This window comes from Pteropus medius, unplaced genomic scaffold (assembly GCF_902729225.1).
Source record: "Pteropus medius unplaced genomic scaffold, Ma_sr-lr_union100, whole genome shotgun sequence".
NCBI classification, from domain to species: Eukaryota; Metazoa; Chordata; class Mammalia; order Chiroptera; family Pteropodidae; genus Pteropus; species Pteropus medius.
The window spans coordinates 2,647,763-2,674,133 of NW_024356333.1; the positions used below are offsets into that span (position 1 = coordinate 2,647,763).

Consider the following 26,371-nt stretch of genomic DNA (forward strand, 5'->3'; position numbering starts at 1 on the left):
AGTTAGGCATTTGACAAGTATGTATATATAACCCAAGCAAACTAGAATTTCCATTTTATTGAGACAGGCTATCAGGAAATAGCATCAATACCTTTTAGGCATCATCTTATCTAGGCAGGAGAAGAAAAAAGGTGATCATATTTAATTTCTTAAAATGTTGGGATCTAAAAAAAACTTTTAAAAGTATTTAAGTACAAGAGCCTGGATTATAATCATCATAAATGGTAGTCATTCTAGAAATAACTGTGTAATCTTTTAATAAATAAATGAAATTATTTTTGGATGCTTTGATAGGAGCTTTGTCTTATTGGTTTACAGACAAAATCTATTATTTTAAAATAAAATCAATGCATTATTAGTTGGAATAAGTTGGTCAAAGTTCCTGATTAAACTGAGGTGTGCTTGACTAGACATATCTATTTTCTGAGAAGTGACAATCGGTTATGACTTTTGTGATGAACTTAAGGTTCAAATGCACCTGCCAGCGAAGCTCCCTGAATCATGGCACCATGTCTATTTGGATGGAACACAGTACATGGAATAGATGACTTAAAACATGGCAGTGTTTCCCATATGACTCCAGAGGAAGAAAAATAATAATAGCAATCAGAACTTGGCTTTATTGTGGGTGTCCATTCAGAAGACACTGTCTGCTAGGATTTTGTCACAGGGGCTTAAAAACCAGAGATTTAAAGCAAAATAAGAACAACCTAATTTGCCCATTCACTAGAACGTGTCCATACTCTTCCTGCAATTATAAAAGAAACAGAGCAAACAAATCGTAATATCTGGCTCTAATTGCCCAGTGAGGTGCTTACACATACACATAATGCAACCCAGTATGTTGAAGGTAAAGCGGAAGAAAAATCTTTCACAACAGCCAGTTACAACTGATAGTTACAGATACTGAAGAGGTCTAAGATTACATACATGGAGCCATATGATCTTGTAGAATTCGATGAAAAATAAAACCAACCACCCAATATGAAACTACTTGCTCCGGTTCTTAAGGCTCTCTCCGTGGTGCTGATTATGCTGTAACCAACAGGTGCCATGTACTTTCTTTCTTCAACTGCTTCAGGCAGGAACTGTGAGAAAGTTGGCATTGAATGAGGTCGCTTTGCAAACTGGCAAATGACAGGTTCTCTTTGCCCCTTCTTCTCCTTCTCCAATTTATAGGACACTAGAAGAAACATTATATGGACACGAACTAGTAACTACAACAGCCCATTAAAAGCTGACTAGATGCAAAAGGGAGAGAATGCTGGAGGCCATATGGATGTGCAACAGCTTTTCTCAAGAAAAAATGTCCACATTCTAAGGGCTCTTAAACATGTAGAAAACTTGCCCTGTTACCATGGGTTTTTAGAACACCTCTAAACACACACAAAATAAGACAGATATTACCTACAAATTTCAACCATTGCTGAAACTCTAAAAGCATTTTTGTATTACTTTGTTTCGATACTCAGCTATAAAGAAATATTAAAAAGTATTTTTTTTGTGGTAATCAGTCTCAAGAATTTTCTGTTGCTTGCCTCCCCCAACTTGTGCTGATATTTTAAGGATGTGCTCAAGAGTGTGAAGCAGGGTGCGTTTGTCCCTTTCCCTTGCCCCTAACAATCCCCCCCATCCCACAGCCACAGAGCCACCCCTCAGATGAGCCACTCCTTTTTGCTTTCATCGATGGTCTCCGTGAAGTTGGGGTCGTTGTTCATGATGGCAGCGTCTGCGCTCTCTGCTGACTCTGCCCCCTTCGCTTCATTGGTGTGGTAGGTGCCCTTGTGGCGGAACATGTAGCGAATGAGGAAGACCAAGGTGCAGAGAATGGTGAAAATCACCACGGCGATGACCCCTGGTGGAGACGGGAGAACCAGAGGTTAAACGAACCTTACGCACCCCTCAGACGCTCTTTTCCCCACTTCGCCACGGTCCCCTCAAACACCACCCTCTCCCATGTAAAATACAAAACTGCAAAACAACAACTATAAAAACTGATAGAACTGAAAGGAGAATCAGATCAATTCACAGTTATAGTTGGAGATTTCAACATTCTTTTCTCAGTAACTGACAGAACAATTAAACAGAAAATCAGTAATAATTCAGAAGACTTCAGAAACAGTATTAACAAACTTGACTGAAGGAGATACTACTAATCCTACATATCTTTCTGATAATAGGAGGAAATACTACTTGACTCATTTTATGAAGCCGGTATTATCTTGATACTAAAACCAGGACAAAGATATTAAAAAAGAGGGAACTATTGAGTAATATTCCTCTTCAATAAAGTTTTAGCAAATCAAACCCAGCAATATGTAAAAAAGAATATATTATAATGAAATTGTGTTAATTCTAGAAATGCGAGATTGGTTTAACATTAAAAATAAGCTATGTAATTTAACCGCACTAGCTAATAAAGGAGAAAAATCATATGATCATTTCGATAGATGGAGAAAAAGCATATGACAAACTTCAACATCCATCTATCATAAAGCCTCTCAGGGAACGATCAGTAGAAGGAAGCTATCTCAACAAGATAAAGGAGATCTATGAGAAACTACAGCTAATATCCTACTTAATGGTGAAAGATGAAATGCCTTTCTTCTAAGTATGGAACAGTGCAAGAATATCAGCTCTCAGAACATTTATTCATAATTGTACTGAAAGTCCTAGTCAGTGAAATAAAAAAAGGAAAAGAAATAAAACTGTACAGATTGGGAAGAAGTAAAATTTTTCTTTATTCTCAGATGATGTGGTTGTCTAGGCAGAAAATTCTAAGGGATGTACAAAAAAATTGTCAGAACTAACAGTAAATTTAGCAAGGACACAGGATACAAAGTCGATATACAGAAATCAATTGTATTTTTATACACTAGCAAGAAACACTTGGAAAATAAAAGTAACAGAATAATACCATTTATAATACAACAAATTGAATATGGTTGTTCAAGACTGTGCATTGAAAACCATAAAACCTTTCCAAGAGATATTAAAGAAGACCTAGATAAATGGGTGGCTATACCATGTTTAAGGTCAATATTGTTAAAATGTTCATTTATAGATCTAACGCGATCCCAATGAAAATCACAGCAAACTCTTTTTTTTGTAGAAATTTATAAGCTGATTCTAAATTTTTCCTGGCAATGCAAAGGACCCAGAATAACTAAAATAATTCCGAAAAACAAATAAATTGGAGAACATACACAACTTGAAATAAGTTGTGTAAGTTCTCCAATTTATTTGTTGGAGACTGTTGTTATTGTTATATCTTTACTTATTATAAAGATATAACAATAAAGTAAGCACGGTATTGGCTAAGGAAAGATATATAGATCAACAAAACAAAATAGAGTGAAGAAAATAGACATATATGGCCTATTGATTTTTGCCCAAAAGTACCAAGGAGATTAAATTGGGTAAAATATAGTCTTTTCAACATGTGGTCTTAGATAATTAGATATTCATTTGTAAAATAATGACTTTATATCACACTATATACAAACATTAACTCAAAATGATTATAGACTTAATAATAAAAACTAAAGCTATAAAACAGAAAACATAGAAGAAAATCCTTACAATCTTGTGGTAGGCAGATTTTTTAGGCAGTATTTAAAAATTCACAAACTATAAATGATTAACTTTTATCAAAGTTAACATCTCCTGCTTTTCAAAAAATACCTCTAAGAAAATGAAAAGGCAAGTCGCAAAGAGAAAGTATTCATTATATATGTCTGAAAAAAGACTTGTATCCAGAATATGAAAAGAACCTTTACAACTCAATAACAAGAAGTCAAACAATCCAACTAATTACAAGATGGGGAATAATTTAGACAGATACTTCACAAAAGATTTACAAGTGGCAGGATGCACATGAAAAGATGTCCAACATTACTAGTAATCAGAAAACTTCACATTGAAACTATAATGAGATGCCACTACTCACCCACTAGAGTGACTAAAATTAAGAAGACTGACAATACCGAGTGCTGCAGATGGTGGAGCAACTTGACCTCTCAGATATTGATCATGGGAATGTAAAGTGGTTCAACCATTTTGGAAAACTGGACAGCAATTTCTTACAAGGTTAAATATCCACTTTCTATAACACTCAGCAATTGCACTCCTTGGAATTACCAAAGAGAAATTAAAACTTATGTTCACACAACACTTGTACAAGAGTATTTACAGCAGCTTTATTCAAAATAGCCCAAATCTGGACACAAACCGAACACCTATCGACAGGTGAGTAGATAAAACAAATGATAGTACATTCGTTCAATGGAATACAATTTGGCCATAAAAATAAATGGACTATTGATAACATGCAACGATGTGGGTAGATCTCAAAAACATTATGTTGAGTGAAAGAAAAAAGGCACATACAATGTGATCCATTTATATGAGACTCTAAAAGAGGCATAAGTAACCTAGGTGAGCAGAAGCAGAGAGAGGCTGCCTTGCTTGAGAGTGGGCCAGGGGAAAGCACGGACTGCAGAGGGCGCACGAGAGCCGTCCGTAGACAGAAACGTTATGTATTTCATTGCGGAGGGTAGTTATGGATGTATGAGTGACAACAGTCACTGACTTGTTACACTTAAATAAGGACATATTATACTTCAGTAAAGTTGATCTTGAAAAAGGCAAAAATCAATGAAGATAAGGATTATACTAGAATTTTGGACATGTGATTTAAGCAGCATTCTGAATGTATTCTGATTTTATTGTCATATACGTTTCTTATAGGCATCTACTTTCTTCATGTGGAAAAAAACCTACTGGTTAAGCCACATCAACTGGCTGGGTCTAAAGTCCCTTGATACGTTTATAGTATTAGCTATACTCAGAGAGGCAGGAAAAATCTCTGTGAAACAAGGCAGAGGCAGGGAGAGAAGAAGGTGATGGGCAACAGGATTATCCATAATGAGCCAAAAAGGAGGGACTGTGCCAGGAGAGTCTAATTATCATGCAGGAAGAGAAGAGAAGACCGGACTATCTTACATACTCCAGCTTATTAGTTTTCTGAAACCAGACTGACTCCATGCTTCCCATTTTTATAGTAAGCTATCTTGGACCACTTAGGATGTGAGAGGATGTGAATAAAGAGAGATCGGAGGGAATAAAGAGATGCCCTAGCTATTGCCACTGGCTACCTACTTGCATATTTAGATTCTGGCTGGCTCGCCACTACCATTCTTTTTTTTTTTTTTTTTTACAAGTCTGCATTACAAAGCAGCCAGGTTATATTTACCGCAGCTTCTCCATATCCGTATTTTACAATCAGAAGTCATATTTAAGTAGACGACCCATTTATTCCCTAGACTATGATTTTATTAAAAATGACTACTTTCCACAGGTGAGTAGCCCCATGAAGGCCTGTCCTGTGTGTCACCTACCTCCAATGATTGCCGAGTTTCTGTTGACTCCATTTCTTATAGCTTGGCCTTGTCCTGGATTATATGGAAAATCAGCACTGGCTGTAGAGAAGGAAATGGAAAGTCAAGCAGGAGAGTCAAGGACACCATTAACCCCACATGATCTGACACTTATCTTTTCATATAATTCTTCAACACTTCCTGTTTTCCCAAATGAGATCCCCATTTCAGATGTGCCCACTTTGCTACAGTTTCCCATGAGAATCGCAGCAATGTCCATCCCTGTTCCTGCTGTTTCCCTTTGCACAAAGCTCAGGTAAGGTCTATCCCCCCTTTGGAGGAACATTAGAGAATCTAAAACTACCTGAGCTGCTTGCGACAGTTCCCATGATAGCTTATGTATCACAATACTTTTCCTTAAGTTAGGCTGAAATCTGCCTCCTGTCCTCTCTTATCCCATTCACAGCTGGTGGCACTGGATAAATTTATAGTCGAGCTTTTTACAGCTTATGGCATTAGTTTAAAAAGTAATCATTTAAGTTAATATTTACATGGCTCCAATAAAACATTGTACATGTTAGGCATGTGTAAGGGGGTAATATTTCATAAAAGCTGAGAATATTCATTGCCTAATAAATATTCTATTTCTTTCCCTGTTATAAAAAATAAGTATCAGCTGTATTAACTTTAGATGTTTCTCAAAGATAAAATAAATTTCAAGCACACAAAAAGCAAATAGATCCTGAAGTCTATCTGTAAGTCAGGAGAGTATCATCATCCACAGAAGCTAATTCAGCTCCAAAAATGATTCCATGTTTTCTGGACTTCTGCTTGAGAAGTTGAGGGTTGAGGTAAATCTCTCAAAGGAAGCGGCTTCTGCCACAGCGGGTTGCCTTAGTCTAATCAGAGGTGTGGCTATTGGATGGCAATAACTAAACGTAAACAAAATCACAAGTAGTCATCTGGCAGAGCTAACTGTGTTCACACCGAGGAGGTAGGCTTGTGCTACGATTCAGGGAGAATCTCAGTTTTTCTAAGGCTCACGTGTTCCCAGGGCTATGGACTTCCAAGAATCCACAGAATAAGGATGAAAAGTCGATAGAGCCCTTTCTCCTACTTCTCCCCAGGAAACATGAGAACCAAACAGGGAGACTCCAGATTCTACCAGCACATGTCATTCAATCCTTTCTCTTAGACTCGATATACTTACTTAGGGGAAATGATCCTTTCTTAGAGGTTTCGTACTCTAAATTAGCTCAGCCATCAGTGCCGTGCACACCCATTGATTTGACTAAACCCACAGACATGAAGAAAGGAACACATGAAAGAGAATGCTGAACCCCTGGACTTTTCACATTCCCCTAAATCTTTAATTGGTGAATGTGGAAGAGACCTTTCAGTGGTATTTGCTTGCTTTAACTGGTCCAGTCCTCAGTCTAGTGAGACGGGTAGGAAAACAGGCAGAGCCGACGTGAAGCAAAGTGCAGTTAGTCACTGTCCTGTGCCCCATCAGGATTTTCTGGGTAGACAGAAGGGACTAATATTCAAAATTCCAAGCATCGGCCCAAGAATGTGGTGCTCTCGCTTTTATAGGCTGATCTTGCAATATTAGATTGATTATAAAATTCCCTGCACAAATAAAACTGGCTTACATAAAAACATATCATATTTTTAGAAATCTCAGCTTTCTTCTTTAAATCTGAGTTTTCTTTTCAGAGAAGTATTATTAGTAGATGTGACAAATTCATTCATTCATTCATTCATTCAATCTTTGTAGAGTGCATACTATATATCAGGCATTTAAGTGCTGGGGATACACCGTGAACAATGAAATAGACAAAAATTGTTAGTAATGAGAGCTTTCCACGCCTCATTGAAGAGTCTGGTTTGTATAGTCAGAACACTGACTTAAAGCAAGATGTGGTCTTGATTATGACCTGATCTACCTATAGTGAACTGTCTGAATTGTTCTGAAGATACGACACTGTAGCTCATGCACTCAGAGCACAGGAAGGCTAGGTTACTAATGCACGCAATTCCCTGAGAGCTGCTTTTCAAGGATGAAAACTAACACCTTCACTGCCCATCTTTGGCACAGTTTCCAGGCCTTTTCATGTTGTAATTACCCTTCCCTGCACACTATTTTGTCCATGTCCTTCTAAAAAGTCATCAGGCTTGGGATCAGAACCCAAGTAGGGTTAATTCCCAAGTCAATACTCTTCCCTACCTTGCCTCTGAGGGCCAGGAGGGGACAGACAGGTGGGCTGTGGAGGAAGTCCGGCTCTCACACACTCAGCGTGGGCAAGGCCTACGAGAGGAAGGGGTTTTTTAGGGGACAGGGAAGGAAATTTGTCTTGTTTTGGACATATTGAGTTTGAGGTACCTATAGGATACTAGGTGGGGAGACCTACTACACATTTGGCTGTCTTGAGAGGGGTCATAGTTCTCATCTCCTTCACACACACACACACACACACACACGAATCTCCTGCCCTCCTTTAAATAATATGAACCTTTAAAATATATTTGGTAACAAAAAAAATCACAATGGTAATTTTGTTATTAACCTACTGTGTAATATTCACAATATTATGAAACTGTTTACTTTTCTATTTCGGGTAACGTGGATGTAGCAAATAGCATAGTTTCTCTGTAGCCTACTGTATGGTTTTGCGTCCTTGGCCACAAAACTGCAGAAAAACAGATATCGATATGCTTCTCCCTGGTTCCCTGGAAGTTACTGACAAAAACAGTAGTGGAAAGTGTGGATGTGACCTAAGGTGATCCAAGGAGAATGACAAGAGCTTGAAGAGATCATGAAAAAATATCCCAGGATTGCCTTTGGTACAAAATCCAAATCCTTAGGCAGGGATCAGAAGGCTCCCTTGAGCTGACTTTCTCTCCTGCCTTTCCACTCACGGAGCCACTTTTCCAACTCAACATTTTAGGCTCACAGGTTCCTGACGCTTCAGGTCGACGTGGCTTGGCTCATCTACATGACATCTGGTGTGAGTTTCCTCTCTTTGTCCATCAAGTCTTATCTTTTCCCTGAAACTACCCTCAGCCACCTCAGATTATGTGTCTGTCGCTCTTTTCAATGGCTATAATCTTAATTCTTGTCACTCCTCTTAGAGGCAGGGGCCATTCTTAATTACATTTGTAGTACCAATGACAAATAGTGCAGACAAGTAGCTAACTGGATGACTGTAATTAAAATCAGTCCATTAAGAGGTGTGTAGATGTTTGTGTCTCCTCTGCTAATAACGAAGTCTCCCATGCAGGTATTCTGAAAGTCGGCTGCCTAAATTCAACTCAACCCTTAAAGCAAGGCAGGATTCTTACTCTTCCCAACACAGGAAATGAACATATCGACTACAGAAAGGCTATGGACGATTCCTGTGTCCACTAGTCTTTGGTTATTATCCAAGAACAATCAGCAGAAAACCCTCAGGTATGACAGAAGCCTTTATGAAATTCAAGGGCAGGTCCTGTTTTTCGCATGAACATCCCTATTTTCATGGCTTTATTTATACTTTAAGCCTGGCTGTCCTAATACGTGTCAGTGCTTACTCCCTTGAAGCAAATACATTTTACCCTGGCCAACAGAATGATTAGTATTTCAATAGATATGTTTCAAATGATTTCACTGTAACTGTCCTTTCCCCTGGGTACCAAGAGCCTCTTGGAAATGCATGCAGAGAAACATGGATACCAAGCGACACACCTGAGACCAGAGTACAACCTCACCCACGACACAGACTCCACTCTGCTGCTATGGTCCATGCCCGCCTCCAAGTCTGCTAGGCAAGCAGAGCAATTCTAGAGGAGCACCAGGGAACCTATATTTTGGGAAAGGCCGTGGGGACCAAAACAGACTTTAGATATTGACAGTCTCAAGACCAGACGTGCATCAAACAGGCAAAGACTATACACTCCACGCACTTTTCTTCTGGGTCCTCAGATGATGCTACGTGGTGATGACCACCAAAGCGTGGCACTAGTCCAGCTCTGATCTCCTGTCTCCTAGAAGCGTGGGTATTTCTGCGTCTCTCCCTTGCAGACATCCTTCTTGTCTGTCTGGTTGTCCCTGTTACAGTGACAGACTGTGTGTTTCCTTTGCGCCACCCAGAGATCCGCTCCCCTCCCCTCCCCCACCCGGCGCGGCTCGGGCAGAACGTGCTGCGGCAGGCATGCTGGTGGCAGAGTCTGCTCCCAGGTGCACGCTCACGAAGGGCCCGGCCGAGGCTTCCACGCCCATCTGCACCGTCGCCCTTCTCGCCCAGAGAAGGCTAATGGGTCATACGCCCCCAACACGTTCAGATACAAGTTGTGTTCACACTCGAACATGCAGACATTCTTCCGGTCCCTGTCTCTGTCTTCCACGTGAGAAGCATCTTCTTCCATCTTCAGGTTGAAAAGAAAAAGGAAGTAACGACACACAAACTTTGTGAGGACAGGCCTAGGGGAAGTCGCTCCATCCTCATGTGAGCCTTGTGGGGTGGGCACAGTCATCCCCTCGGGAAACCAAGAACTCGTCTGAGGTGTGTGACCAGTCAGTGGTGGAGCCGGGGTTTGAACCAGGAAACTGGCTCCAGAAACCACTTGTGAAACACTAAGCTGAGCTGTCTGTGATGAGAAGGGACTGGTCTACACTGGATCAATCAAACTGTCAACATCATTGCATGGTCTTAAGACAACATCTGAGCCCAGTCGTTTCTCTGTGGTCAGTGGGCTGTCTGCAGACGCCAGCAATTTACCTAAAGGCTTCTGGCTGCACTTGTTGGGCTTCAAAAGCTCAGCATGAAGAGATGTTTTATCTGACGAAGGATAACTCCGCGAGGCTACAGTATCAGCGGAACCACAAGGTAAACTAAGATCTAAAGCAACACTGCAGAAGGACGAAAACCCAACAGGCCCGGTCCCACATACGAACCCTCCTGGGCCCAGCCAGCATGGGAGTCAGGGGGGTGGTTATCACCATTACAGAAACACATGCGAGAACAGTGCTCATTGTGCTTTAAAACGTTACTGTCAGGGTGTAATTTTTGATTGCATTTAGAGAATATGTAAAATTAATAGACCTTTCAAGGCAGGTGCTTACGTACAAAAAACTGGGTTAAAAGACAGTTGTAAGAACAGAATATTAAAAGAGATTTGAATTCTTTAACCTCACATTTCTTGCCTGTCCTGCTGAGCAGGTAGGGAGAAGATAGAATAATAAAGCATTTTTTTTTAATACAGAAGATAAATGAAGTACTTGTTATTATTTATTACGTTTCAAATATGTAAAAGTGTAGACTTGAGGCTCAGAAACCAATTACGAATAAAACACACATTTAAATGCATATAAAAATAAATTGAGATGATCTAACATAAACCCCCCCAGAATAAAAGGCACTAAAAGCTTTAGGTTGTCATATATCAGGGACAAAAAAATTAGATAGTAGCTGACATCTCCTAGAGAAAATATCGCCATGGAAACTACTTGAGCTTCAGCATCTAAAGCGATAATTTGAAACATTCCAACAAAACCGCTGTTATTAATTATAATTTAATCCAAATCGCAACATTATTTTTTGCAGTGGGGTCTCGGCTAAGTGATGTATGTCTGCCTTTATTCATCCCAGCTTCTTTGTTTCATTTCACTGTATTTTCTCCCTTCAAATCTGAGTTCTATGACAGAAAATTATTTTTTCAGATAATTTCTTTTAGCCATTCGCCATTGACTGATATTTTAGAAACAGATATGAAAACAAATGGCTGTCGACAAAGAAGCTGTAGACATGAGGGGGCGCTGTTTTGTTTTCGAGGGGGGGCTGCTCCTGGTCACACTTTCCGGAGGGAGAGGTTCTGGAGGCCATCAGGTCTTCATCCAGGGACCAAGCCTGCGTGGACCTCTGTGAGCCTCAATCTCACGTTTGTGCGGAAAACTTTCACCTCAGTTTCTACAGAGGGAGAGTCAGCTGGAAATTCTGACTTCAAATGAGAAAGAGATTATGAATCTTTGGCTTCTGACTTGGGAAGTGAAACAAGCCTTACATTTCTAGCTTCTTAACAGGGAGGGCAAGTGGCAATCCAGCGATCAAAGATATTACTTAGGTGAAAAGACACAGAATGAAGGAACTTGTCATCATTTGCTATATGTCTTGATTGTTTAAATAATGCCAACTCTTATTCAAAAGGACCGAATGAGCAAATGATGTTATTAGATTCCCTCCTCCCATGGCTTTTTAAAAAGCCAACTTCTAAACTGTCTCAATTGCCTTTCAGGAAAAAGATTTACTGATACTCCCGGACGAGGCTGGCACTAGTCCTGTCTGAGTAGGTATAAATAGGCATTTTAACAGGAAATAGCTCATTACTGATAGAAGCTCAGACTTTGTATTCCATAAAATAAACACTAAGGTAAGTCATGTGGTACCCTTTTCCACGTTAGACAGAGATGTCATATTTCTCAGGGAAGCAAACTGTTATCTTCTTTCATGTTAGTGATAATTGTTTGAGTCAGTTGTCGGAGCTATTGTTAGGTAATGTCATGGGCACTCGTGGGCCACAGACCGTTCGTTAGCTGGCTTTCCGTCCTGCAGCCTCCCTGTTACACAGGGGTCTCGGCTAATACCGTCGGTGGTTTCCTTGTCGGCAGAGCAGTGTTAGCAAGAACTGGAAACAGCCTGTTTCTGAGGACAGGGTGGTTGAGAAAACAATGAAAGTAAGAAGACAGAAGCAACTAAACACAGTGAATAAGCCCAAAATGCCTTTTTAAGACATTCCCTGACATATTTCAGCTCTTCTCCGAGACAGTGGGCCGGAACCAGCAGCGTTCATTAGGTGACCGTCTGGAGGAGGCCTTGGAGCTATTGCCTTCAGACTTCTGCAGAGGACACCTTCAGCAGGCACGTGCAAGTATCGGCAAAGGCTTTGGACTTCCAGAATTTATGACTTGGGAGCTCAGTGAAAATAACCTTTTTAACACCCAAAACGTAGTCAAAAGGTGAGTTTCATCATTTGTGAGAATAGTGAGGCACATTTCATCATTTGAGGAAGCAGACGAGGATGAAGGGACTTCTTTTATTACCCTCTGTGAATGTTTAGTAAATTCAAAGGCCATCATTTGCCTCTCTCGGCAACAGCTGAATATTACTGATTTGCTTTTGTCATCATCGTATATCTTTCAAGGTAGTACAGTGAATAATAAAATGAATTTGGAAAAACACTTAATCTTCTGCTATAACCTCTAGATCTCAGTCTGCAGAGAACATCTTCAGTTTTAGATGATGGATATGCTCCTGCTGCGGCGGATTCGCTGTCCATACTCACACGATCTCGGCTTTGATGGACGTCTGTGTTGTAACTGCTGTTTCATCAAAATGTAAAACTGACCCTTTTTATTCCTAAATGCTTGGAAAGCAGTACACAGATGAGGAGGGTTTCTGAGAACACAGTGGACTCACTCAGGTCATGGCCGCTGACCGGCTGCCGCTCCGCCGTGTGGTCTGTCGAAGGGGCCAGCGTGGGATGAGCAAACCTAAAGTGCTTTTAAATTTTAATTCCGCATGAACTTCAAGTCTCTTATCAATGCCCAGTTGGGCTCTTGCTTTTGAAATACTCTTTTCGTCTGTAGAAGCACAAGTAAAAATTTATAATTACAATCCTAAGACACTGTCTGGTCTTCCTAGAAGGCTGACCGCAGAAAACTGAAGCTACAAACCCCACGCTAGATAGTTCCATTGTCTTTCGAACTGCTCTCTTCCCGAATTAACCTCAGATTTCAAAAGACAACAGCATTGCTTGTGGCAGGTGGAATGGCGACTGGTCATCAAAGAGGATCTTGTGAAACAGATTCTCCCTCTTTCAAAGCTTCCCGATGTTTCCCCACAAACAGACTCGTCCCGGGGGCTGGCCCACATCGCCATCAAGATGCTGCGATAAAGTTCCAGCACGAGCCACGTGGCCCTGTATGGCTCTTCTCATTCACGTTGACCGAGTGTGAACAAATACTTCATTGGCTCTCGAGGTCCTGGATGCAGTTTATTTCATATATATATATATGTACACACATATATACATAAATAAAAAATGTATATATGCATATAAAAAGAAAGTGGATAAAAAGGGAAGGTGCATTTAGCAGCAGGTGTGTATGCAGTCCCTACATTTCAGACTTCTGCCTAAGGGACCAGAGGTAGCCAGCGTGGAGCTGGCCACCTCGGCAGCCACTCAGGTGTTTACTGAGGGCACGAAGGCATTTATTTCCTCTGAGTCACCTTTTCCTTATCTTTAAAATGTGGCTAATATGTCATATCGCATAGCGCCACTGTCAGGATAAAAGGACACCAAGCACTGACAGCGTTTCAGCAACTAAAGTCATCTGCAATTTTAAACTATTGCTATTTCTGTCTTCACCCTTTCTGTTTTTTTAAATGTTAAAATCCCCAAGTAAATTCTTGAAAACCACTCTTAGCCTTTTCTAAGAGGGAAATTTAAAGCAGTTCATCTCGTTTTCTATGTTTAAAATAACTGCACCCTACGTTCTCATGGATTTTTATGTACATTTACATTTTAACATAAAGTTGATTTCTCCCACCCCCGCCCCGTAAGCCTTCCAGGGTTATTTTTAGGCAGAAACTCAACAGCAGAATCAATAATCTACCTGGTCTTTCAACATTTCTGAACAGTCTGTGTAGAGCATGGGGAGTCAACCAAAGATCTAATGAGTGAGACAACTGGTCACCTGTTTGCTACTGGTGTTTACACAGTGACTTTCCTCGGAAGAGCAGATGGCCTTGGGTCAGAACATCTGGATAATGTTTCTTCAACCTTAGAAGTCACAGGCAAGGACACGAGGCCCAGATTTGCCAGCAAAGGTGGAACCAGCATTTATTTCTGGGTGGTGACCGGCAGGACTTCCCTTGGGAGAACTCGCACCCGGGGATTCCAGCAATAGTCCTGATAAGTCAGCTAAGAGAGTGAAGCCAGCTTAGTCTGGAGGGTGCCATGGTCTCCTGAGTGGCCCAAAGTGACACACGAGAATATTAAACAAAGCAGCGCAGTAGGAAGAGTTAGCACGGGGTCTCGATGGAGACAGGAACAGACGCATCTGTAAATAACACTAAGTTCCAATCTCCTTCATTTTCGTGAGCTTCTCATAACATTTCTGCTGCCCAAGAATGAGGCAAAAATGAATCCTGTGACTTCCTGGAATCACTGGTTCTGCCAACAACAGAGAAGTCACCATAGCAACACAGACGCCTGTGTTACCCTGCACTGCCCCAACCCCACGTGACAGAGACAACAGCTGAGAGGACCCGCGTGGCGCTGACCGAGGGAGAGGGGCCTCTAAGGACCACGCCCAGCAGAGTGGGCGGCGCGTAGCGGGGGGACTGGGAGAGGACTCTACCCTCATGGGTGCTCAGAGTCTACCGTAAGGGACGGAGGGCAAGAGGCAGAAAGGGAGGTAGGGAAGTTGGAACTGAAAGAGAAGCCCGCCCAGGAGGAACAAGGGCCACAGAAGTTGTCCCAAAGCTGAATGTTTTGTGACCCTTTTGATTTTTTTCACAGTAGAGTTTCTGAGAGATAAATAATTCGGGTTGGGAAAGAACAGGACCTTTGAGCGAAGGCAGCCCCTGGCCACGGCCAGGCACATGGAGCAACCGGAAAGCGGCACAAGGGATGAGAGGATGGTGTGCGGGCCGGGCGGTGCCGACAGGGGCCGCGACCCCACCGCCCTTCACCGTAGCCCCGTGAGTGAGGTCTGCTCTTCCATCGTCTCTTTGCCATGGCCCCCACTGCTCCGCACAACACAGGCCTGCCATCTGTTCCTTCGTGACGTGGGAAGGCTGTGACAACTTAAGGCAGTCTCCAAACATTTTCAGGCCCTGTAGATAGAAGTCTAGCTAAAAATACTCCTGCCAAGACACTGCATCTGCAACGTGCTGTCCTGGAGGTGGGTCAGCGTGAGAGCTCTGGGAGCTGAGCTTAGACGCGTCAACTTCCTTCACGTTCCTCGGAGGGAGGATGAGACATGCACACCCCCGACAATGAAAGTGAGAGAATTAAACATTCAAATTACAAAGCTAAAGGACAGCGGATATAAATTTAAAGAAGTCAAGTAAAAGCAAGTGGAAAAAGAAAACAGAAAGATGGTAGAACTAATAAATAAATCCAGAGCTGGTTCTTTGAAAAAAATCTAATCGAGAAGAAAATCTATGATATAAAAATTGTGACAAAGGAAATTTCTAGAGAAAGGAAATTAAATTATAACATTTATTTTGTTCAACTTTATGGTAATGAATTTGAAGACCTAGATTAAAGGCATGAATTTCTAGAAAAATATAAACCTAAATTACCACAGCTGAGACTCCAATTAAACCAATTACCTTGAAAGGAATCGAGAGAACTGTTGAAGACCTATGCCCGCGAAAGAACAAAAAACCCACATGGCAGGTCCCAGTGGTTCTGAGGTGAAAGCCACCGAACTTACAGAGTACAAGTAAAGCTCCAGGGCTGTTTATGTCCCTGACACTCACAGAGTGATCAGTGAACTGGCAGCATCAGCATCACTTGGGAGCCTGTTAGAAATAAAGATGCCCCAATCTTGCCTCATCTCTGACCTACTGAATTGAATCTGTGTTTGTTAATCTCCCAAGGTGATTCTATGCGCATGGGCATTTGGGGGACACTTAGCTGAGTTATTCCTCTGTTCAGAGAGCCTGGGAGAGGTCCAGCATGGTACGACTGGGGACCATAAGACTGAAATCAAGGTTTCAGTGGGGCTCTGGGAAAAATGTGCTCCTGCGTTCCTTCCTGTCGTCGGCAGAATTTGGCCTTTCGTAGGACTGCAGTCTCTGCTCCCTCTCTGGTCAGTCCTAGAGGCCTCTCACATTCCTTGCTGTGTGGCCTCTTCTACTTCCTTTTTATGAAGCTGGCATAAGTTTAAAACCAAATCCACCCTTCTCACGAATGTAAAAGGATGCTATATACACCCATCTCCTCAAGAATTACTAATGTATTAAAAAAAAAAACAAGTTAAATAAAGTTTGAGTAAAATGAGATAATGCCTCACCAGGACTACCGCTATAATTTATCTATCACAGAGGAAAAGCACATGGCCATCTCCACAGATGTTGAAGCGGCATTAGACACTATTCGCATCCAACCGTGATAACAGTTATCAAAACAGGAACACTTAAGGCATCATACACACATAAGATGTATGTCCACATGAGAGGATGTATGTAGGCAGAGCCCGAGGACAGCCGCTCTGAGACCCCTGGCCCCAGTGTGCACACATCTCCCAATTCCAAGCTGTCAGGCACGTACTTGGGTACCACTGTGGAGGATTTCGCTTATGAAATTAGGTACCAAATGAGCTGATCTTAAGATAGAGAGGTTTTTTGTTTGTTTGTTTGTTTTTAAATAGTTTTTGGGTTTTGTGCTTTGCCAAAAAAAGAGGGACTTAGAAGTTAATTTATCAGGAAGTGTTTTAAAGTTATCTTCACATTACTTTTGTATAATGTGAAGGGAAGATCTGATAAGTGGAAAGACATTCTCTTGGAATACTGGACAACAGTATTTATATCGATGGCAATTTTCCTGTAATTAACTTATACATAAAATTCAATCTCAGTAAAAACTCTAGACAGTCCCAATAAAATGACTGGAATTCTAAAATCACATGGGAAAAGTAAATGTCGCAAGGACAGGAAAATTCTGATGGAAGAGAGTAAGAGGGACATCAGCTTTATGAGCTGCTGAATGCGATGATGAAGCGTGAGCATCACCGCGGCTCGCTACTGCCTCGTGGAGAAGCAGACTGGCTTGGAAGGCGAGGGAGTCCCAAGCAGACTGGGCAGGAAGGGACAGTTCTGAACATGGGCAAGGGAGGGAAAAAGGTGACACCTTGACAACGGTGCTGGAACAACCAGTTGGCCAGCTGGAAAAAGGAAGTTAGATCCCTACCTTACTCCTTCCACCCAATTAAATCTTAAGTAAGGTAAATATGTAAATATTACAAACAAAACAAAATCATGAGAAACAGATGTGGGACATTAAAAAAAAATACTGCTAAATGGAGAAGGCATGACACAGAACTAGAAAGCCGTAAAACATTTTATATTTCACTATGTAAAATTAAAAAAATTTTATACGGAAAAACCCAATTAATTAAATAAAAAAAAACAGATCAAACAAGGAAAACATTCAACTGTAGTAAAATACTAATCTTCTTAACATATAAAGAATTCTTATAAGTCAAGTAGTAAATGACCAACAAACAAATAGGAAAAGAGATAAATATATAAAGAAGTGTTGGTTAAAGAATACACACAGGCAGTTCATGGAAAAATAAATGCAAGTGACTTAGAAACATATATGAAGATAATTAATCTCGCTCATAATTAGAGAAATCTAAATTAAAACAATAAAATTTCACTTTTTCAAATAAAATATAGTAAATTTAAAAGAATATTATGATATATTATGTTGGTGAGGGTATGGGGAAAAAGACACTCAGACCTTATTGGGTTAGAGGTGCTATGTCATTGGAGGGTGACATGTAATAGCTATGGAAATTAAGAACACATCCTTGACTCAACAAAACCATGTGTACAAAGCTATTCATTACGGAAACAAAAGAAGGGAACAGCTTCATGACTGTAAGATCAAAAATCTGTAACTCTAACATTATATGTGACTTAAGCTTCATGAATGTGCTTGGTGCTTTTGCAGAAAAGCAGAATTTGGATCATCTGCAGTAAAAGTGCATATTAGACAAGGGGGACAGTAATTGTTCTTTGCACTTTGAATAAATGTGCACTGTGTTGGTCACTGAGGAGGACACAGGAGATAGAATAAAAAGATCAGGTATCAGAGATTAAACCCATTAATTATGCAATCTTAGCATAAGGATAAAAAAGAGATCTGCTCAGAAATAATTAAGACATAATTATAAGAGCTGGAAAGATTATTTTAAGTGCTTGCAGGTGGTGAAAAAAACCAACTACCAGCTTGTAATTATGAAGGAAACTGAATAAATATATGCAGTTTTTAAACGTTCATCATATTCATAACTCTTGTACACATGAAGATATAAAAATATTTTATCTTCGGATGGTGGAAAGGAAATTTGAAATACAGACAAGAAGTCATGTCATTACAAGTCACGGCGATAGAGGTAGGTGGTGTCTTTAGCAATCGAACTAGCTGCTCCCAGCGTCACATACTGTGGCGAATGAAGCCTTAGTTCTCAGGTCGCAGTAGCTGGGCAGACTGTACATTCTGGATCTACCCTGAGGGATCCCAAGTCCCATAATCACCTAGCTCCCAATTTACTTGGGAGAAGGCCCTACTCCCAAAAGCACTGGTTTTTTGGTAGCTCTGTGAATCTGAGTGAATGCACTGGACACGTTTGGTTTGGGTCCTCCTGGATTCCTTGGAGCTGCGCAGGAGGAGACAGGCCGTGTTAACTGCTTTCTACTCCCCTCAGTGCTTTTGGATTTTCCATGTCCCGCCCACTTCCCTCTCAGGGGCTGTGAGAATTCCTGGCCAAGAGCCTGTGGGCATCAGATGCAGGTTAGCTTCAAGGTGGGAGCCAGGTGACTCAAGGTTACAGAGGAGACTGAGTTCAAGTGCCAGCACCTGTTAGAGGCCAATTCCCTGGGGCCTCTCTGGGGCGTGGCGCATTAATGGAGGTACACACCTTATCACATACTGTGCAACCCGTGCTGAGAACATTACCTGGACTCACTAGAAGTCCTGTAAAAAAGTAACTAGTTATAATCTTTACTTAGGAAATGAAATCTTATATCTTAAAATATCTTGTCTATCTTAATGGTACTTTAAAACCCTAAGGCTTAATATGAATGCTTCGGAAAACAGCTTTATGTACGGTTTAGAGTTGGTCCTTAGTGCAGAAATTTATGGCATCAGACTCTTGGATGTATTTTTCCTGGTGTTTGTTTTGTTTTTATATTTAACAGAATGTGCACGACCATCTGTAGTTGTCTTTCTGCTCACAAATCCTTGCCATTCCGAGGAAATAAGTTCCCTGAATTTGACAAAGAGAAAGAACAGAGCCCCTAATTCTCAGAGGCGAATCACAGCAATTTTCTGCTGCCCTGCGACCTTCAAACAAGCCAGAGCTCAGGGCTGGGTTTGCTTCTCCTACGTTGCAACTACTGCTCTAAAAATATTCCTAGCAAAGCGCTTTAGAAACGGCCTGTACTTCTCATCCATGGGGGAAACGAAGGCGGAAAAAACAGTGGCCAGATGTTTCTAATAGAGCAGAACTGGTTCGCATCAAATCAACATAATTTTGTCTATCATTTCCCCCTATTAAAAAACACACTCCCGTAGCCCACGCTGGGAACTGTGTCTATAACGGTCCTGTCACACTGCCCAGTGTTTTCCGAACTCCAGTCACGTGGGAACCACCTTCACATTTTTTGCCATATCCGTGTAAAGTCTATTATTTACTTATTTTCACTAAATCGGTTCAAGTTCTTATTTAAATAAGTGTACTGATAAAACTTTATGACCCTACTGAGTAATTCTGTCGCCTGCCAAGACTCTAATCAGAAGCCTGCTCTTTCTTTATTAAAGGGTGAGTGATAAGGCTGACAGGTGTTAAATGCATGCCAGAGCCAAACGGAGACTTTCTCTTTGACAACTAGAAGCACTGAAGGAAAAATGAACAGGAGATAACTTTATATTGTGATGTAATGCCATGCCTGTTTTCTTAGCGTAATGGTCGGTGACCCCCTACCAAAGCTGCCAGGCCGCACTGCTGCAGGAATCACACTGCACCCCTGGGAGTTGTGCAGTGCACGGCCTGACCAACCATCAACGTTCCTCACTTCAGAAAACACTGATGGAGCCCAAAAGGCATGACAGAGGTAGCGAGTAACTCAGGAAGCAGAGTTACAGGAGAAAAGGGACCTTATTACACCTTAGCACATTTTCTGTTTTTATCACCTGATATCAATTAATAAGAGGGACATGTCAGGCAGAGGAAAGAACACAAGACCTGAGGGTGGATGTCTGGAACTCTGACCTCCAGGCCTCTGCGAACACCCTGGGGTGAGGATGAAGCAGGGCTCTCGTGGACACGAGGACCCCTCGAATGCCGAGGCCATAAGACTCCTGACTCTTCACAGCGAGGGGCATACGTTAGTTTCAAAGATGCACATACTTCATCTTAAAGCAGCATCCTCCCCACCCCTCATCCCCATATCCTTTTAAATTAAGTTTGCAGCTGATTCAAGAAACTGAATAATAATGTGACATCTTCCTCAAACTGAGGTTTCTTCCGGGGGCGCAGCGCCCCGAGTAACGATGCCCTTTGACGGGAGCACTGAGGCTGGCTCCCACGGCGGACCCCTTGTTCGTTTGTTTCTAGCCTGTGTTCCTAGCCGCAAATTGGCAGATAAAAGCTTCTCTGTCTCCGTCAGCTCCCCTATAAGGTGGTCCGGGGGCCCCACCTTTCGCAAGCTTATCGCCACGGCCTTGAAGTTTGTGATTTCCCCACGGAAAGGCTTCGTTGTTTCTCATGAACTTTTTTCCTGCATTATTTGGGTGTTATTTCCTTTTCTTTCTGTAACGTTGCTTCACAGGGCTCACCAAGGGGGCTCTTCGCGAGCTTCCCTCTTCTCTGGTGAGTGAGTCTCAGTCTTGGCTTCACATGGAATCGCATGGGGAGGTTTCAGGACTTAGACACCTGCATCTCACCCTGGGGGCGTTGGATTAAATCGTCCAGGGCCGTGGCCTGGGTATCGGCATTTCTGAAAGCTCCTCAGGGAATCTGAAAGTGCCGCTGAGATTAGGAACCGCTGCACTCGGTCTGTGCTTTCCAATTGTAATGTTAAGTCTTCCCGGATCTCGCTGAAACGGATGCTGACTCAGCGGGTCTCGGGTGGGGGCCTGAGATTCTGCATTTCCAACAAGCTTCCGGAGGGTACTCATGCTGCTGGTCGAGGACCCCCTCGCAAAGCTCAGATGAAACTACCTGCTTCCAAGTGCCCTCCATTCAAACCGAGACTAATTAGTTTTCACCTTTATTCTCTCTGTCCAATACCTACACACTCAAGTAACATGTGGTTTGTAGCTAGCAACAGCATTTTTGTGTATATACTGTTGTTTCATTTCTGACTATCTGATAGCGAGGATTCCTGTTCTACTCACATATCAAAAATTATCTGAAAAAAGCAAAAACCCCTCAAATCAGAAATCGGAATGATGAACTTAGGCTCCCAAAAACTAGGGTGCACTTCCTGATGTGGGAACCCACTGAGAAGCTCAGAGTTTGTATGAAGATTATTTTAAAACTGAAGACATTTGGGATTCAATGGATGAAGAAAGAAATCTTTTCGGAGCTTTCCTTCTCTGATTAAAAACAGAAACCTCTGGGAAATGAGGCTGCCATAAGTTCCCTCTTCTGAGCGGCTTTTACTCTCAGGGAGGAGACTGAGAAGAAACCTACCACGAATCCCCATCCAGGGGAGTTTCCTGGCCTTGAAGAAGGCAGAGGGACCAGTCGCACCTGCATGAACAAGCACGATCACAAACTTCCTTACCAGTGTTTGTTCTTCTAGAAACCTGTTCGTTCTATCCATTGAGGCCTTTTCTCCTCTCTCCCCTCTCCCTGCCAGGAAGGGTATATAAGCCTCTGCCTTTAATCATTTATGGAGCTACTTCTTTTGTAAACTATCATGTGCATATGTAAACGTTTTTCTCCTGTTAATCTGTCTTTTATCAGTTTAATTTGCAGGCCCCCATTTACTGGTAAGAGCGCAGAGGAGAAGTTTTTCCTCCCTGACACTAAGCCAATGGAGGCTGCTATTAAGTAACCATCCCTTATGCCTACGCCTTACTCTGACTCCGTGTCCAGTCCCCTAACCCCCATTTCTCTCGTATGTTTCCATTCGCCTAAAGAAAAAAAATTAAATCATGTTATCTAAACAAGACTCTGCCTCATAGTTCCGAAGCTGTTTTGGAATTTCAATTATGAAATAAATTATGACGATGAGATCGGCACAGCCAGTGGATAACACCCGGTAAGAACTCCACCTAAATCCAAGTGGAAAGTTTTCTGCAAATGAACCGCCTGTCGTATGGAGCAGGCCTGCCATAATATCTGGGGTGCAGAACTGCGATTTGAACACTGAATAACAGAAACGTTCCCTATATACATTTTCAATATATTAATCGAAAGAATGAAATCGTCATGCATAAAGCATGATTTTTTTTAAAAAATAAAAGAACTCAAACTGGCCCCTACGACTGTATCTTACAGACCACAAATAATTTGCTAATTAAGACATAATGACTATGAACTCGCATATAAGCGGCTTTGAAGCCGCATCGAGACGTCTTTGAAACTCATTTCTCGGCAGCTGACTCGGCCACAGCCACACAAGCTCAGGGTCCCGTGCGGCGAGCACCTGGGATGGCATCGGAACCTGCGCGTGTCCAAGGCCACGCGTCATCTCCGTCCACTCTGGTGTTCGGAGGGGTGTCTCTGAGGAATCTGTTCCTCTGCAGCCCTGACATGGGTCTCCTCTCCCCTCGTGTTCACCCTGTCTTCCTCCCCTCCGCGCTGGGAAGGCCCCCCACGAGGAAGGCCAGCCCGCAATAACCCTGACGGCATTCACGAAAGCGCATTCTCCAGAAGTGCTCTTGGCACACAGCACCCCTCATCATCTTATGGGAGCCCATGTGTGAGGGACAAAGAGCTTTGTTTAGTCTCTAAATTGGCTACTCTGACAATGGGGCAATTTTGGCTCTTTTTGAAGCTTCACAAAGCGCAAATCTGGCGTGGATTCACAAAGAGCCGCGCTGAAAGCTGATGAACGCCGCGCGAACTCGCCATGCTCACGTGGTGAACTGTTACGAACCGGCAGTTAGGGTGGGGGAGGGCGTGGAAGTCTTCACTGGACATTCAATAAGCATCGCAGCAAATCCTAATATAATAATATGTATAGTATTAAGTACAATATTAGCTGCTAATATTATTGCAGCTAAGCGTTTGAAAAGCTTGCTGCATGTCTGTAACTGCACTAGGTGCTTTAAATACATTGTGTCATATAGAATTCTGAGAGTTCGGCCCCGCATTATCTCCAGTTTAGACCCGGGAACCTGAAGGAGGAGCTCAGGAAATCCACCCCCACCGTGTGCCCCTGCTGAGGGCAGGGATGAGGCCCAGCCTCACGCCACCCTGCCCCCACCTTGTCCTCTGCCTGTCTGTAGCATGAGCAACATCACATGAGATCCACCAGATGTTAGAGCTGGAGGTCACTTTGAGATCGCATCCCTCCTTGTCAGAGGCTTAGAGGGTGACTCTTGTGGTCCAGGGTCTCCTTGGGTCGAGGGATGAGTAGGACATGTGGGCTCTCCACCACTCCCTGTGATGAGAACGCTGAGTTTGCGCCCAATTACTTTTGCAGCCAAGAGCCATATGCTTTGGTTTTAGCCCTGTGCTTTCTAAGTGCACGTCTTAGCTCCCGCAGGAATGGGGCTAAATCCCCTGACCTTGCACGCCTAAACGCACCTCTTAAAAATCTGGAAGGCTGCAGGCTAATCGTGTAAATATGGCCTTGGGAGATGAATCTCTGTGTGCCATAGGTAAATCTTTTCTCCTGATCTTAGAACTTGTACTATGGGGCTACACGTCGGTGGGAGTCCCAGAGGCAAAAGTGAGGGACTGATGGGGTCAGATCATCTGACAGTGATGTCGCAGACATCATTAGGCATCTCGTGATTTCACTCATATGAAGAAGAGCCGACAGTTCCCACATTCCTGGCCTTCGGCTCACTAACTCTGGCACTGAGCAAAGATGAGGTGCTAACTTCTGAGCACTTGACAGGTGCCCAGCACTGTGCTCTGAGCTCTTGCGCCCCAAAGTCCTTTCCTCTGCTTACATTACCAGTGAGACTGTCATTAACCCATTTTACAGATGAGGAAACCAAGGTTTAAGGAAATAAAGCCATCTGGCCGAGGGTGCTTCGGCCTTTACCTGAATCCAGGTGGTCCAAGTGCCAGGGGTCGGTGGCAGACGACATAGGCGAGAGCGTGAGCGGGGAGGCCCCGCAGTTGGACTCCACCAGCTCGCCCTGGATGTGCACGTGAGCAGAGGCGTTGGTCTGCCGCAGGGCCGCCTTGAGCGGGGCGAGCTGGTTGAACTGGACCCTGGAGAGGCACCCTGTGAATCCCGGGGTGTTATACTTGTGAATCTCTTGGTCAATCTTCCCTGTTTCTAAAAGAAAAAGAGAGAGAGAAAGTAAAAATCTGATCCCACTGACTACATTACAACTGTAAAATACACTTGTCTGTGAATGCTGGGGTCCAAGTCTCAGGTTTCAAGTTAAGATGCTGTATTTTTTTTCAGATGAAATATTAATGACTTGGTAAGATACACGGCTAGAGATGTCACTTTAAAAGACTCTTCTGTGTTACTAGAGAACCTGGCAGGGTCAGGAGAATAAGACTGTATTTGTTAAAATAAAACACATTCGTAACTACGTTCCCGATACTCAGGATGTTGCTGAAGCTGGCAACATTTGCCCAGTTCTGATTGATTTTTCTCCTCTTTTCTGGTGCTTCAGAGACCCTCTTACATGTATTGAACAAGGCCCTCTGCTAAGCCCTCCTGAGGAATTATGGCTTCATATTGTACCTCTTTCTTATTTTCTTCTTTAGGATTCTTTATTTAAAAAAGAAAAAAAAAAAAAAAAGAAAAACAGTTCCCATAACCTGTAACTGGGCAATTCCTCTTTCAGAATCCAATCCCCTTGGAATTCTGAGGTTCGCTAGCATATCTGAAGGACGTTTTGGAAGTTAAGACACTTTCCTGAGTCAAGCATAAACATACACCTGCATTTAAGAATTATCACCCCCTTGCCCACCATCCCCTTCCCAATCTGTGAGCTCAACATCTCCTTAAACTAACATCCAGATCAGGGGTGAGTCCCAGTAGAGGCAATCCCAATATAATGTTTCTAGCAGCATAACCGCACATTGTCGTCCAGTGAAAACAGTAAAAGGGACTGTCTCTCCGACCCTCGGCCCCAAGTTTTCGAAGTTATCCAGCAGAAACAAATGTTAAAGGAGTCTTAAAACTTCTTCATCCAGTTCTCACAAGGTGGTTCCTGGACCAGCAGCATCAGCATCACAGGGGACTTGTTAGAGATGCAAAATCCACCAGAAACCTTTGGGGTGGGGCCCACAGTCTGTTTTTACATGCCCTCCAGGTGAGGCTGAGGCTGCTAAAGGTGGAGAACCAGGGATGCAGGCAGTGACTGTGTGTCACTGCAGGCCTAGGTGACGGGCAAGCCACCCTTCAGAGAAGAGCACAGCAATTCGTATCTGGGCGGGCGATTGTGTTAATGTGACGATTACCTTCTAGATGCAAAGATGAGGATGCAAGATATTTTCCCTTCCACTTGAACTGTGAAAAACAAAGACTGGAAAGCAGAAGGCTGTCTACTTCTTGAAAAAGCTGAATTCAGAGCTGGTGGAGTTCCTCACTGGGGGGTGAACACAGGTGAAGTAATCGTGTATAAAAATTTACTTCCCATTAATTAAAGAATAAATCAGTAGAGACGGGAGCAGGCCTTGGGGGCACAAGAAGTGGATGTATTTATATTCATTGCATTAATGAATCAGTTCAATGACTGACCTATACTAGTCCCATGTGCATTTCAATTAACAGAAGAGATGTGACAATAGGGATGATGAAGAATAGTAATTCAGGGTCTTACACAAGAACATAGAGACATTTTAATGAATGATCCTCCATATTTTTCTCCCGCAGTCAATTTCAGTCTGACTTTGAGCTACAAGTACGTGTCACTTAAGATGAGAAAGTAGAACACACTTGTGACCCTGTACGAAAAACCCACAGTCAGGACATATCCTGAGGGTTCCTTTGATGACCAAGAAGAGGCTCTGGTCGCAGTGACACCTGTGCTGGCTTGTCCCCCTTCCTTCTTGCTTTCTCATC

At 42.6% G+C, this 26,371-nt stretch overlaps 1 protein-coding gene across 1 annotated transcript in view; it reads right to left on the reverse strand.

Annotated features, from left to right (window-relative positions):
* Positions 1-597: 597 nt before the first annotated feature.
* Positions 598-26,371, reverse strand: part of CNTNAP2 (contactin associated protein 2) — a 1,613,390-nt gene continuing 1,587,616 nt past the window's right edge. Inside the window, exons 22-24 of the mRNA XM_039861152.1 lie at positions 24,386-24,625; positions 5,400-5,480; positions 598-1,855 (exon numbers count right to left, since the gene is read on the reverse strand). Of these exons, the coding sequence (XP_039717086.1) occupies positions 1,656-1,855; positions 5,400-5,480; positions 24,386-24,625 (521 nt within the window). The 3' untranslated portion in view covers positions 598-1,655. The remainder of the gene's footprint in view (positions 1,856-5,399; positions 5,481-24,385; positions 24,626-26,371) is intronic.